Source organism: Aethalodelphis obliquidens, unplaced genomic scaffold (genome assembly GCF_003676395.1).
Source record: "Aethalodelphis obliquidens isolate GAN/ISIS:26980383/991018 unplaced genomic scaffold, ASM367639v1 scaffold111, whole genome shotgun sequence".
NCBI classification, from domain to species: Eukaryota; Metazoa; Chordata; class Mammalia; order Artiodactyla; family Delphinidae; genus Aethalodelphis; species Aethalodelphis obliquidens.
In genome coordinates this window covers 1,649,057-1,664,571 of record NW_020838055.1, presented here as the reverse complement: position 1 = coordinate 1,664,571, position 15,515 = coordinate 1,649,057, and the positions used below count along the sequence as shown (strand labels likewise).

The 15,515-nt window shown below is 53.6% G+C and overlaps 1 protein-coding gene across 4 annotated transcripts in view; it reads left to right on the top strand.

Moving 5' to 3' along the window:
* Positions 1-15,515, top strand: part of CCDC12 (coiled-coil domain containing 12) — a 64,784-nt gene that overhangs the window by 17,705 nt on the left and 31,564 nt on the right. For all 4 annotated transcript variants that reach the window (XR_003430822.1, XM_027096965.1, XM_027096967.1 and 1 more), the window contains exon 2: positions 14,854-14,921. Coding sequence is in view for 3 of the 4 variants with exons in the window: in XM_027096965.1 (XP_026952766.1) it covers positions 14,854-14,921 (68 nt within the window). In the remaining variant the exon portion in view is untranslated. The remainder of the gene's footprint in view (positions 1-14,853; positions 14,922-15,515) is intronic.

Genomic DNA, 15,515 nt, shown 5'->3' with positions numbered 1-15,515 from the left:
GTTTAAGCGATATTTTCCGCAACAAATAAATGTGCCAATTCTGGCTTGTTTAAATTTGGTTCAATTAGGATTTTTATCACTTGGAGATCACACCAGCGAGGACACAGCTGTCTTACCTTTACTTCTCAGACTGTGACACTCTGAGAAGCAGCTGATCAGAGGTTAAAATAGCTTCTAGTCTCCTAGGAGCTTCAGCGCACTTTGTTGCTCTGTAAACCGCTGACTTGCCTGGGAATTGACTTGTAAAGAATTTGCTTTTTGAACTGGGGTGCCAGTGTTGGGACCCTGCACATTTCAAGCTCAGCTCCAGCTTGGGATGGAAGGACGGTGAGAGGAACCCCAGGCCAGGTGAGCACCTTTGCTTGCCTGCATCACCCATTGGCCTTTGTGTTGGACTTGGGGGAATGCTGGGACCCAGTCCACAGAACACGTTACATCCTGAGCCCAGCTTCTCCATTTGCAAGCTAGGCATCAGAACCTTTGCCTTGCTTGCATCCAGGGTCTCCCTGTGGATCAGATGAGTCAGGGAATTTAAGAAACTTGGAATGCTTAAAGTGATGCCCATAATTATTGTTAGGCTATTGCTGTAAGTGGTCACATGAAGCTAGGGTACTTAGTTGCAAGTGACAGAAATCTACTCTGACTGGTTTGTTTGTTCATTTTTGAAAAAAGAGAGAGCAGAGCCTACCTTGGAGGTTCGCAGTCAGAAAGAAGCCCAGCATTTCACAGGAGAATGGCTTGCTCTCAAGTACTAGACACTGCAGCTTGCTCTGCTACCGATGCCGCCAGAGAGAAGTCTGTGCTGCTGGCGCCTCCCCACAGCTGGGACAGTGAGTGGGGGGCACTTTATAGGCTGCAGCTGGCTCTTCTTCCCTCGAGGCTCCACGTGGAGCCTTCCCAAGTAAGGGAGGGGCGTGGGCATTGGGCAGCCCATAGAATGACTTGGGAATTGAAGTTCCAGTCACCTTCCTCCATGGCTCCAGGCAACATGGTAAAATAGACAACATACCAGTCAAATTGAAGTCCAGAGACCTGAGGTCTAGTTTAGCCCTAGCTCTTGCCCTTCTTGTCCTGTACTTTACTTGGGTCTCTTGTGGCGCTCAGGACGTCTGTGTTGTATGAGAGATTTCTGTGTTTCTTCTCATCCTGCCTGCTCTGATCCAGAGCCCACCCACCCTGGTGACCACAGTAGGCACTCAGGCAGCTTGGGGTGGCATCATACAGGTCACTTCCTCCCGTGGGTCAGCCTCTTTGAGAGGAGGGATGTGGTCTGACTCAGAAGCTCCTCAATCGGGCCATGTGGTAGAATCATGACCTGGGAGTGGGCAGGCTCTTGAAACATTCAGATTCCTGGGTCTTACAGTGGAAGATTCTGATGTGGTCAGTTTGATTTCTAACACCCTCCCTGGGCCACTGGATCTAGTTCATGTTGTACCGGATGATATCTGAGGTCTTTGCAGCCCTAACAGTTCATGGTTTTGGTACTTTTCTCACTTGGTAATGGACATGGTCACACTTCTCTGGCTACTGTGCAGAAAGCACACCCAAGCTTTGAGGCTATTTATTTGAGTTTTGGAAGCATGATGCAATCAGGAACTTCAGTTTAAATGCTGACCTTTTATTAGCTGTGAACCGTTGAGTAAGTTCCTTAGTTGTTACGAACCTTGTCGTTTGGGCGGGATGATAACGCCTGATCCCAGGGTAGTTGTGGGGACGAGAGGCCCTGTGTGCCTGAGTGAAGTGTGGGCAGCTTTGCAAGCACAGCATGGTACCGTGCAGCTGGAAGAGTCTATCCCTCCAGACAGACTCAGAGGCAGCTGCCATCTGCCATCCTTGGGGTAAGGAGGTGGCTTTTTGAACCCATATGTGGCTTGTTTTTCCAGTGGCCTCAACCAGTGAGCCCTGCACTTTCTGGCCCTTTCTGAATGTTCTTTATAAATAACACTCTCAGCACATTTTTGCCACCTCCTTGCCTGTCCTTTCACTGGCTTCTCAGTGCTCATGGGATAAAGTCTGTAGCCCATGGGGCAGGCCTTCCTATGCTGGGTCCCTCCTCCAGGTGCACCTTGGGGGTCTCTGCCCTCTCCATGGACACAAGGTCCAGCCTCAGTACACCCACTCCTTCCAGTAACTCCGGCGCTCCCTGCCATGCCCGCTCTGCCTTGAGTGTTCCTCCAGGTGAGCTGAGGTTTTGTCTTCCCCTCAGCTGTTAGTCACTCTGCATTCCCCTAGCACCCAGGAATTCACGGCCTCGCTGTGTGGGGACTCTCCGTTCACCTGTCTGCTTCCCCGTTCACCTGCCCCTCAAGTCCCTGAGGACAGCAATCACATCTTAGTCACCTTTTTGTCTGCCAGATGACAAGACCCAGAGGCACTCTGTAAACATTCGAATGAAGAAATGAAGCAATGTGGCAGGCACATGGACTTGGGAGTTGGTTGGGCTGAGATTTTTCTGAAGGAAAAGCAGACCTGCCCTTTGGGAGGAGTTCAGCGGCTTATTTAAACGTCTGCAGGCAGCAGCCATGTCAGCAAGATCAACTTCACTGTGTGTGAAGTCTACTAAGACAGTTAAGTTTCCAAAATCTGTTGTTCAGGCATGAACTGGGGTTGCTTTGACACCTGTCCACGTGGAGAAGCGCTGCTCGTGTTAGTCGATCACAGGCTTTTAATAAGCCAGCCGCGTGATGTTGGTAACAGGAGCCCTGATGTTGTCCTGTTGGTGGCTGTTGGGGAACCACTTGGGGGCACCCAGCATCGGTGTGAACAGGCACATGTGCTTAGGTGTGTGTGGGGCGTGTGGAAGGGTGTCATTTCAGGGGCCATTCACTGGGGTTTTCAGACCCTTGCTTGCTGCTTCCACTGGATCCAGGGATGGTGAACACACAGGAGATAGGCTCCCTGGGACCTCCCTTCGGGACTCCGCCTCAGAATCCCGCCCACCAGCCAGAGTTCAGGTGCAAGGGGGAGGCCTGTGTGCTCTTCAGCCCTGCGGATCTGAAGAGGGTCAGACACCAGCGGCGTGTCCTCAGGACCTGAGCTTCCGGGTGGCTCTTCCATTCCCCACAACTGATCGTCTGGGCCCCCCATTCCCCGTGCCTGGTGACTCTGGCTGTCCCCTGTGATGCGATAGGGAGGGGGCTCCAGGCCAGCTCCCCCCGCAGTGCCATGTGAGGCTGTCCCATACCAGGGCAGGGGAGCTTCAGGGACCTTATCATTTGCCATTGGGATTCGCTTGCTCTTGTTTCAGCTGTGAGTCTAGCATGGTGAAGAAGTCCTGGTGGTTGTGAGTTCTGCTTTATGGCAGGGGAGACGTTTTCCCCCTCCTTCCACTAAAGGGAAATGGTGGGGCAGGGGGAGGGGAGGGGAGGTAACCTCATCGTTTGCCATCAGTTAAGTTCTTAACTGAAATTTTCACACTGATTATTCAGCAGAAGATGTTTGGCCTGATTGGAGGCCCCTCGGCCTGTAGTGTGACTGCGGGGCGTGTCCCTGGGCGCACAGGGACGCTGGTGTGTGCAGGCCTCAGTCTATCCTCTTCTTTCCCCACCAATGCTGGGTTTTTAGTTTTTGCTTTTTTTTTTTTAAGCTTGAGAAAGGTCATTAAAGATTGACTGGACTGTGTTGGGCCTGAGGGCCACCCATGGTTTCCTGCTTTCCTGTTGAGCCAGGTGAAGGTCAGGAGAGTCTGTTTATGGTGTGAGTACAGTCAAGCAGTGAGCCACAGGCAGCTGGGTTCCTCGTGTCACTCTTGTTTTTAAATCATTTTGTTATTAAGTCATTTTGACAAGAGAATTAAAGGAAACGGAAGAAGCACTGCCCACAGCCCTGCTGTGTGAGCCTGTGAAGTCTGTGACCATTCTGTGTCAGGTGTTGCCGTGGTCTCACTCATGGTTACGTGTGTGGGCTCCACACCCCTCATAGTCCTATTCTATCTCACGGTGATGCCCATCAGGTTGCTACTTCAGCGAGCAGCTGGCCTGCCTCACTGTGTCCAGCAGGTCACATCTCCCTCCTGGCTCCACTTCTGCCTGTTATGAGAAACACAGCTGTGAATGCCTCTACATACATTGCTCTTTTGTCTCCTTTGGTGCTTTCCTGGGATTGGAGTTTCTGGCCCAGAAATGTCTGTATGTGGGGCTCCTGATGGTTTGGTCATGTCTCTCTGAAATGTCACCGGGAAGAGATATCAGCCCTGTAATGTGATGCTGAGTGCCATTGGATGCCAGTGAGACCACCTGTGTATTTGAGGTGGGTGGGAGTAGGATCAGAGCAGAGGGCTGGGCTTTGTGGGGGAGCCACTTAGGCATGGGGCCCATGCCACCCTTTGGGCGCTGGCAACCCCAAGCAGTGTGACTCTGGGTGGGTTACTTAATAGTAACAGCATTGGGCCTCCAGTTTTATCTGTGAAAGGAGAAAGCGGTATTGACCTTATTAAATTTTTATGCTGATTAATTTAAATGTTATTTCAATTAATTGAATAATCAATTGCCTGGCATACTGTTACAACTGCTGTTGTAGGAAATACAGTAGATCAGAGTTGAATAACAATTGGGTCCAGCCCTCCCCAGAGCTCACCTTTTATTGGGAAGTCTTCTAATTTTATGGAACCTAGTCAGATTTGATTCTTACCACTCTCTTAGGGAGTGGGCACGGTTGAGATTTTTGCCCTCATTCTCTGGGAAAGAAGCAGAGGCGCGGGTAATTGTCAGAGGGGAGGATAGAACAGACAGCTTAGCGGTGAACAAGCGGATGTGTTGGTAAAAAGGAACTGTGTGTGTAGAGGCAGGGAAGTGGGCTTCCAGTTGTCTGTCTCCTCAAACTGACGGAAAGAGTGTAGAGTCCAACATCACAAGCCTAGTGATGCCTGAGGCACGGGTGCTGTTTGGAGGCTCAGACAACCAACTTGGGGAGGATAACCTCATCTGTAAACGGGGGAATTAACATGTGCATCCTGCCTACCCCCGACTTGTCCATTCATTGATTGGCTATTGTTACCCTGCTGTCATGTGCCAGGTGCTGGGGAACAGTGATGGACAGGCTTCTTGAAGCTTGAATCTAGGCAGGAAGACAGGTGATAAACAAAATCACTTGTAGGCAACTACAGGTAAAATCGAATGTCTGGGACAGTTATCATTAGAGGGCCTGCCTGGGAAGAATGCCCTCTGCTAAAAAGGGGTGTAACTTTCAGCCCGCACAGCCAGGGGAAAGTGCTGTAACCCACCAACCATCTTTCAGCTGCCGTGGAGTTTTGTGGTGGGTGCAGAACAAGGTTTCTGTAGGGAAGCCTCACAGATGTGGTATCTGCTCTTCCAGCCTGGGGCCCCTGAAGGAGTCAGACAGGTTGTTCTTAATTTGAGTCTCAATTTTAAAAATTAAATTTTGTCATTTACAGAAACTTGGCAGAAAATAAAGAAGCACTATCAGAAAAGGATATTGAGGGGTCAGGCAAGCAGGTGGTGGCGGGGGAAGGAGAGGGAACATCTGGTTCCCCAGGAGGATGCAGCAAGAGTTAGGCTCACTGCTGATGGATGGCAGGACTCGGAACACCCCAGGATGCCAGCAGGTTGTTTCCCATAATGGGTGTCATGGGGGGTCCTGTACCAGATGGTGGACCCCAAGTTAGCTTGTTTAATCCTCAAACACCCTGTGACATAGCACCAGCCCCACTTTAACAGGGGAGGGAACAAGAGCCTCGGAGAGGTCCTGCAGGTGCCCACAGTCTCACCGTTGGTAAGCAGTGGAGAGTGATTTTCCTACCATCCGGCCTGTCCAGTCCTGCTGCCTGGCTTCCTGCAAACCACAGTGCTCCCTACAGGTGTCTGGGCGGGAGTTGGGAGTCTTGCCTGGCTGCCCAAAGGAACTGGTCCAGGCTGACCGTGTATGAAGGAAAGGAGGGGACTGGTCTTTGCTCTGCCCTCAGTGTGACCTTCCAAAGGCTTTCCTGCAGGGGATGTGGGAGCAGTGGAAGGGCCCTAGCAACCCTGTGCACACTCACAGTGATAGTTGTTCCCTCTGCTGCCCATCCCTCAGCCCCTCTTCCCACTCAGCCTTTAAAATGAAGACAGAGGGCTTCCCTGGTGGCACAGTGGTTAAGAATCCACCTGCCAATACAGGGGACACGGCTTCAGGCCCTGGTCCGGGAAGATCCCACGTGCCGCGGAGCAACTAAGCCCGTGCGCCACAACTACTGAGCCTGTGCTCTAGAGCCCGTGAGCCACAACTGCTGAAGCCCATGTGCCACAGCTACTGAAGCCTGCGCACCTAGAGCCCATGCTCCGCAACAAGAGAAGCCACCGCAATGAGAAGCCCCCGCACCGCAATGAAGAGTAGCCCTTGCTTGCCGCAGCTAGAGAAAGCCTGCGTGCAGCAGCAAGACCCAACGCAGCCAAAAATTAATTAATTAATTTAAAAAGATAAAAATAATAAAATGCAAGACAGGTGGTACTGTACTTCCTTTGGAGAGCCTCCCCAGATACCTCAAGTGCCACCCAAAGAACCTCCTTCCCCACCATGCTGTTGTCACCTTCCCTTTCCTCCTCTGGGTCGTCACTCCCTTGAGAATCTGAAGAGCTGTGGATTCTTACTCCAGAAAAATGAGCCTTTGCACACCTGGCCTGTGTGTGTGTCGGATCATGGACCTCTGGAATCCTGTGCATGGACCCAGGCTGAGTCCCCACCCTGGTCTGTGAACACTAGGTGCCTACTTGTTCTTTTTTTCTCCTCGGCCAGTGTGGAGTACCTAGCAAGAGGGAGCCAGTCAATATTTGTTGACTAATAGTCTGCTGGAGGGGTTATCTGCCACCCCCTTTGAGCACGACTGGTTCCCCAGTTGCACTTGTGGCAAGAATAGGACCCGACTTGGCTTGGGGCCACCTCCCCACACTAGTCTGCCACACGCAGGACGTCAGCAGTCATCTGGGGCAAGGCCATGCATGCCGTTGCCTGGGCCTCGGGATGGGGTATCAGTGGTGGGGCCGGCCCTGCCTCTCCTGAGGAGTGGGCCCATTTTCTGCTGCTGAGGACACCTTGACAGGCACTGGAGCCTCAGCCATTGTCTGCACCGGCCATCGCCAGACTCCAGGCATTAGGCCTCAACCCTGGTCATCCTGAAAGCTGCCGCACCCTTTCTCTTTGTCGCCTAAGCACTGCCACCTTTTTTGTTAAAGGCGCCTTCATTCTCCCAGTGAGTCAGGGTCAGGACCTCAGTCGTCCCTGACTTCTTCCTGTCCCCTCGCAGCATTCAGGCACCCCCTTGTTCTATCCCATCGCCACTGACCTAGTTCCGGCTCTTATCTGCAGTCCTTATCTCCCGCTCCCTTTCTGTTCTCCCAGCCCTCAACTCCCTGCGAGCTTTGTTCGCTTTGTTCTCTCCGCTCACAAGCCTTTAGGGAATGTCCACACCCACAGGAGAGCAGTGGCTCTCAGCTCTGGGCCCACCCTCCCCTTCTGAACTCTCTGATCCTTGGTGAAGCACTGAACGGGGAATCAGAAGACCTGTTCCCCCTGTACAGATTGTCTGACATGTCTTCTGACGTCGTCTTCGTGGAGCAGATGTTATCATACTGCCCATCTCGGGATTGCAGAGAAAGCCTGGTGAAAACAAAGTGAAAACTTACCATGACCGCTGCAGGTGCCAGCAGTCTGGGCCTGTGGCCTCGTGGTTTCTCTGCGGCCCTTCCCTTCTTGCCCTGGCCCGATTCTCCCTGCCCCTCAGGGTCTGCTGTCCTGTTACCCAAGCCACAGACCTTCCTCCTTCCTCCCTGGTCATTTCTTTCTTGTAATATTGCCATGATGTTGGTATGATAGTCCTGGTTTTCATACATGGGGAAACCCAGGCCAGACAGATTGAATGGCTTGCCCAAGGTCACACAGCAAGGTGAAATTGAGCCGGGCTTGCCAGACACATTCCCACCCAGAGCCCATGAGCTCAACCACTGTGCTGTGCCTGCTGTAGGCGGTGTCAGGCCCACGGGTACAGGTGGCTAAGACAAGCGTCTGCCTTCAAGGTTCTCTCCGCCTACTGAGCAGTGGGCACACCGGCCAGGCCATCCTAGCAGCAAACTGAGTGCCAGGGCCCAGAGTCAGGGGCCCTGCTGCCCAAGCTGCCTGTCGGAACCTCCCCTCCCCACCCCCTTCCCTGGTCTCTGGGCAGTAGAGAGCCATGCAGTTTCTGTGCCCAGGCGTGGTGGTGTTCGGCCCAGGGCTTATCATTGCATCTTCAGGGTGAGTCAGACTCTGGGTGACTGCCCTACCCGCTAAGTGCCCTTGGAGCACAGCTCCGGCTGCAGCTGCACCCGACAGGAAGTCCCTTTGCCCCACATGGGGCTGCCCTGGCTCTGAGGATGGGCAGCAGGGTGATACTGTGAAACCTGCCAGGTTTGCCCTCAGCATTGTTAGTGCCTTCCTGCTCCCCACTTCCTGGCATCTGTGCCCATGTCTCTTTGACTTTTCCCCACCCTGGGCCAAGTTGGAACTGGAAAGGCTCAAACCGGGGCCAGTTTCACCTCTTCTCAGGGAACTAGCGTTTGGAGCCTGTTCTCTTGATTGTTGAACAGAAGGGCTGTTTCCATGGACAGTACCCCAGGCATACTCAGAGCTAATGAGGCATGTTTGCCTGGGCACTGGAAAGTGTTTCTGTACCTGTGAGTTTCTGTTGGCTCTCCAGCTGCTTCAGTAATGGTCTCATGGTGGGAGGAACCTAGACCAGAGGTTGAAGTGTCTCTCTGTTAACCCTTTCCTGCCTCTTTTTCTTCTGGAAGGGAGAGCCCCAGGCAGCAGCTCCACTTCGGATGAGGGAGGGGCTTGTTCCTTGTCCCCTCAAAGCAAGCGCCCCTGCCTCGGCACATCTGCCCCTGATGGCACCCACCTGGCCCTCAGTTACTCTTAACCACCCTCCCCAGCGCACACGCACAAAGAACAGGTAGGGACAGGTCCAGGCTGGGAGTGGAGCATCTCACCTGGTTTCTAGTCTCCGTCCCCTCCCACCACTCACTCTCCAGGCTGCTAAAGTGCCTTTCCAAGCATCAGCCTCCGCCCACCCAGAGCACTGGAGGAAGACCCTGTCAGCCCCCCTCTACTCCTGACCCCCGCAGTCTTGGGTGGGCCAGCCACCTGGGTCTGCCCTACAGGTCTTATCAGTGCCCTTGCTCTGCTCTCATGTCTGCCAGGCAAGTACCATTCCCAGGAATGTTCTGCCTTCTTTAGCCACTTGGCAAGTCCCCATTTGACATTTAGAGTTGAGTTGAAAGGTAACCTCCTTCCCTGACAACACCTGTTCCTTGCCGATTCTCCAAGTATACAAAACATTGAATGAAGCTTTCCTCCTCACTCTTGGCACAGTTACCATTGTCTAAACCTGCTCCTTGAGCTCCTTGTGGGCAGGGTTCTTGTTTCCTTTATCCTTGTGTCTAAGGCAGACCCAGCACACAAAGGGGTCCAGGGGTACAAGGGAAGAGGGATCCTTGTCTTTGCCTGGGTGGGGAGGTCAGCAGGAGGAGATGCAGCAGCCTCCCTTCTCCCCCTGCTTTTCTACATTTCTGGTGGTTAATTGAGCTACTTCTGGTAGTCGCCCTACATTCAGGCAGCAAGTATGGATTGATCTCCCCGCCCCCCATTTTGTATACCATCCAGAGGCAGGTGCATTCAGCTAGTGAGGGCTCCTTCTGAGAGGGGACTGAGGAGCAAACACGGAGTTAAAACACCAAGTCTTGGGACTTCCAGTGGTTAAGACTCCGTACTTCCACTGCTGGGGGCATGGATTCGATCCCTGGTCGGGGAACTAAGATCCTGCATGCCGCCTGGCATGGCCAAAAAATTAAAAAAACAAAAACGAAAAAAAACACCAAGTCTGGACATGTCCCAAAATTGATAAATCTTCAGCTGGTCTAATAAGGAAAGAGAAAAAACACAAATTATCAATATCAGTGGGTATCACCACAGATCCTACAGACATTAAAAGGATAATAAGGGGGGCTTCCCTGGTGGTGCAGTGGTTAAGAATCCACCTGCCAATGGAGGGGACACAGGTTCGAGCCCTGGTCCGGGAAGATCCCACATGCTGCGGAGCAACTAAGCCCGTGTGCCACAACTACTGAGCCTGTGCTCTAGAGCCCACGAGCCACAACTGCTGAGCCCACGTGCCACAACTACTGAGCCTGTGTGCCTAGAGCCCGTGCTCTGCAACAAGAGAAGCCACCACAATGAGAAGTCCGCGCACTGTAACGAATAGTAGCCCCTGCTCACTGCAGCTAGGGAAAGCCCGCGCACAGCAACGAAGATCCAACGCAGCCAAAAATAAATAAATAAATTTTTAAAAAAAGGATAATAAGGGAATATTATAAGTGACTTTATGCCAGTAAATTCAGTATGAATGGATATTCCTTGAAAGACACGATATAATAAGACTGACTCAGGAGGAAATAGAAAATCTAATGAGCCCCATACCTAAAACCTCACAAAGAAAACTTCAGGCCAAGATGAAGTCTTGTCATATATTTAAAGAAGAAATAACACCAATCTTGCACAATGCTAATTTTATGAAACAGGTCGGTCAGGCTCTGTTTGGGGCAGAGCTGTTTTTGAGAGGCCCTGAAGTCCTGCCTCAGAGGCCCCTTCCTCCTGTGGGCTCTGAGGGAGGCGAGAGCAGGGGCAGGGCCTAGGTGTGGAAACCTGGGCCGGGGTCAGAAATGTGGGGTACCTCCAGTAACAGGCAGGCGGGCTGTGGGGAGGACCCCAGTCCAGGCCTTGGCTTTCCTGCTCTCCAGCCACCAGTGTTCTAAGAATTTGGCTCTTCTGGAGTTGGTGGAGAGAGTGGTAGTTAAGTTAGCACAGAGTTAATGAAGGTGATGTAGTCCAGGCTCATGGCTACGCCTACAAGAGCTCTAGGAAACGTCCCCACACTGAGAGGGACTTGGAAGGGACACAGAGGCCTGATGATGAGTAGGAATGACAACAGGCTTGTGTCTTGGGCCCAGAGGAGTGACAGAGCCTGTTGCCTGGGAACCTCAGAAGGCTGCCTTGAGGAGGTAGCCTTTGAGCTGGAGTCCAGAACTGGCCAGAGGGTGGGCTTTGTTCGGGGTAGTCAGAACGGACAGATCAGGATTTGGGACAGAGGGTCCGGTGTCAGAGTATTCTGGACAAGGCCAGTATGGATGGGCTACAGGGAGAGTGCTGAGGCCTTGGGAGGCTGCACCTTGAGGAGAATGCTGTTCCTCAGGGTATGGGGACCAATGAGAGCTTTGAGCAGAGGACACCCTCCGTCCATGTGGATGGATAAGGTGGAGAGAGATGTAGGGGAGATGGATTAGAAAGAGGAGGAGGGTGCAGCAGGCTGCTGTGTTCTCCAGAGTGTAGCGGGTAGCTGGCGGCAGGCAAGGGTGGGGGGAATAGCTGTGGGCTTGGCTGTGGTGGGGACCTATCAGGGTGGGACAGAACATGGGGTTGGAAGGAGGGAGAAAGGCGGGAGATTGGGGAAGGGTGTGTGTAGGCAGGGCTAGGCAGCGAGTTACATTTAAGGGTCTGGGGGTGGGTGAGACGTCTCTAGATTCCCTGGGATGCTGTGTACCTCGGGCCCTGCCTGCACTCCCATGGGTGTCCTCCAGGGCTTAGACCTAGGCCCAGGCTGGCTGTGACTGGTCTGAATGCACGTGGCCAAATCTGAACTGTGAGGGGAGCATGGGAGAGGTGACTGGGTTCAGAGCTGGTTTTAGAAACTAAGTGCCTCTCCTGTCTCCTTGGCAAAAATGCAAGAGTTCAGGAGGACCTTGATCCAGAACCCCAGCTACCACTGACAGATGCTGTGACCTTGGGACAATCTTTCCTTTCCGTGGCGGTCATTTGCCAGCTTCCCCCATGAGTTGATTTGAGGACTCGGAAGGCGGTCGTCCTGTGAGCCCTCCAGTTCTGAGGGCCTTAGAGTCTCTCAGGCTGGGTGGGCCGTGAAACTGGTCAGTGCCTCCTACCACTGTCCCAAGCAGTGCAAGTCCTGCCTTGTGACCTAGGCCAGGGTTGCCCCAAAGCCATTTCCCTGCTCAGAGATGCTCACCGTGCTACCTGAGTTGCCTTTGAGTGGGCCGACTGGAGCGCGCCTCGTCCCTGCACTTATGTGGCCTGTTCATTTGTTCACCGGCTCCGGCTCCACGCACATATGGGTACCATTCTAGAGCCCCTGCTCTTGCACAACCTCCCAGGCTGGGGTCTTCCTTAACCTCAGCAGTCTGCACGGCCCACCGGACTGCGGGGCATGTTTTTAAAATGTCATTTAGATCATTGGGTGTTTTCTCATTAATGAATAACTTGGCCTTTGCCGAGACACTTGAGTGTCTCCGGGACCCCAGGAGGGTGGTGGCAGCTGCGCTGCTGAGTTTGCCCTTGCTCAGGGGCTGTGAACGTGCATGGTGTTTGCAAAGGAGTTGCTCCCAAAGGCTGTTTCCACAGTCCCCAACCTCTGCCTCCAGCTGGCCCAGGTTAACAGGGCCCTCATGGAAAGAAGCCTTCCTGTGGGCTTGCCCATCAGCCCACTTCGGGGGAAAGCTGAGCCTTTGCTGCTCTTCCACCTCTGTCCTTTCTCACCAAGGGGAGGTGTCTGCCACCTTCTTCCCCTGCTGCAGGACCTCTGGCCATCAGGGAGTCCACTGGCTGGCAATTAGGAAGGAGCTTTTAGTTCCTATGTCCTGGCTTCTGGCTTCCCATAATCACTAGCATTTGTCAGGGAGGGGTGCATGCAGCCTGGGAGCCATGTGGGGAGCCTTAACATGTTTCTCAGTTGAGAGTTTGTACGCCTGCTCCCCTTACCTCTTTGGCCATCACCAAACAAATGCTTCTGCCCCAGGGCCTCCCTGCCCAGCCCTTCAGCAGGCTCTTGGGAAAGGCCTCTGGTCCTTCCTCCAGCAGCTCTGCTCCCGTTGCCCTGGAACACTGGCCAGAGCCCTCTGTGATCGGCCCCACCCCTTGACAGCCTTACCTGAATTCACCTGCGCCCTGCCTGCTGCTCCAACCACCTGTGTGTCTTCAGACCACACCCCGCCTTTGCTCAAGCTTGCTCCCCTCTGGGAGTGCCCTTCCTGTTCCTGTCTCCCCATCCTGTAACACCCAAATTCTGCCCACCCCTTAGTAGAAAGGTAGGAAGCCCCCTACCTACCCCACAGACCCATGTTGACCTCACTCATGTAGCTGTTGTGGTTCCTGCTGCCTCATCCCCAGGAGACTGAGCCGCCCTGGGTTGAGAGAGCCAGGGGAACATCTTGCTCTATTCACATCACAGAAACCTTTCTCTCGTCCAGGACTCCGAGCCTGGTTTGGGTGGTCTCCTTGCCCATAGGTGTGTGGCCAACAAATGGCGCAGTCTGGTGGTTTCCAGGGTCTCCACGATGAGCACTGGCAGGAAGTGACTCATAATGCAAATGCCACTCTCGGGGAGGCCGTTGTCAGTGACAGAAACAAATCTCTAGGAGAGGTGGTACAAGGAGCTATTTTACTTACAATTTATATGTTCTTTTCTCCATTGCAGCAGGTCCCCCATGGCAGGGGCTTCCAAGTGTCTCCTCGGAACATGCTCCAGCAAGTCAAAGGCAGGTCATGGCCAGTTATCAGGGGCACATTGATCCCCTCTGGAGGGCCAGCCCTGGCACGCAGGGAGACCCCGGGCAGGGCTCTGTCCCAGATTTTCTCAGGACAGACACTGGGGGCGTGGGCGCATGCGAGAGCACACCCAGTGCACGCCCTCCATGTTCGTTTGTCTGCAGGCAGGTCTGATCCAACTGCAGTGGTCACATGGTAAGGAAGAAAGCCCAGGAAGGTGTTTCCTGCTGCAGGTGGAAGCAGCATGGGGGTGTCCTTCTGCTGGGCCCTCGGCGCACCTGAGAGCAAGCACACTCTGTCAGGGTTGAGAGGAACATGGCTTCTCTAGACTTACAAAGAGGTGGGGAAGGGGGAAGAGGAAGATAACCACATTTAGAAATTTTTCCCATGGAAACTTCAAACTAATTCCCCTTCCCTCCGTCCCCCTGAATGCATTGCAGGAGTGAACCTGTTACAAGCCTGGTCCTAATTCGAGTTATGCTGCTCCTAAAGGGAACCAAATAGGTGTTTCTGGAGAGGCCTCTGGCCTGGAAGGCAGGGGGTGGCGGTCAGGAGACCTGAGCTTTTGTGCTGCTCTGCTTGCTGGTGACTCTCCCGACACATGAGGGTGGCTGGTGGCCTGCCAGCGTGGGCCCTCGGCGGCACTGACCAGCATCATCTCTCACCACCTAAGACCTTCCAGCTCTTCCTGCTAGTGTTCTCTGAGGGCCACCCTGGTCTGGGCCTGGGCTGGGATCATGGTTTTGTTTTGTTTTGTTAATTTATTTATTTATTTTTGGCTGCATTGGGTCCTTGTTGCTGTGCCTGGGCTTTCTCTAGTTGCAGCAAGTGGGTGCTACTCTTCGTTGCGGTGCGCGGGCTTCACATTGCGGTGGCTTCTTTTGTTGCTGAGCACGGGCTCTAGGCGCGTGGGCTCAGTAGTTGTGGCGCGTGGGCTTCAGCAGTTGTGGTTTGTGGGCTCAGTAGTTGTGGTGCACAGGCTTAGTTGCTCCGCGGCACGTGGGATCTTCCCGGACCAGGGCTTGAACCCGTGTCCCCTGCATTGGCAGGCAGATTCTCAACCACTGCGCCACTGGGGAAGCCCAGGGTCATGGGTTTTAAATTCTGCTCAGGGAGTTGAGGGGTGGGAATTGTGGCTCCAGCATTGTGCCCCGTCGGTTGCAGCAGGCATGTGCCCCACTTGGAGACTGGAATGCGAAGCTGGTCCTGGCCAGGCTGTCTAGCTCCTGGAAGGAGTGTTAATTTGAGCAGCTCGTTTTCTCCCTTCCTTTGCAGGACAAGGAAGATGGGGAGCCAAAGACCAAGCAGCTCAGAGAAGGGGAGGAGGAAGGCGAGAAGCACAGGTAATGCCTCACACGCAGCTCTCTGCCCTGCGCTCTCCTCCAGTACCTGTTGGCTTCCACATCCTCCCAACTCTGCATTCAGTCTCTACCCCGTTGCTTCCTCTCCACCCCATGGCTGCCTTGTTCAGACAGGACAATCTTACAGTTGGAACCTTCTCTGCACCCTTTCCCCCACTGGCTATCTGACTCTTAGCCACCAGCCTTTTATTCCAGACCCTCATGTCCCCTCACTCTTCTCTGAAAACACTTTGGGTGACATGGTTCTACAGCACCTGCAGAATCAGGTCCAGACTCTCCCTGGTGTGTGAAGCTCTGTCTGAGCCAGCAGCCTGGGTGCCTGCTCACTTTGGGGAGTAGATCTTGATGCCCTGAGAAAGCTTATCTCAGTGGGCTGTGCTTTGAGGGGGTGCAGCAGGTGGGGAGGGGTGTTCCCCAGAGGAAGCTGGACCAGCACTCGGAAGCAGGCCTTCCTGACGCCACAGCCTGCTGTTTCCTTCACCAGTGTGACTGGAACCCTCCCCAGGTGCAGGCCCCTCATCCCTGCCTTCTTATTCAGGAGCTGATCTCAGACGAGATGGGGCTTTTTCAAGTCCA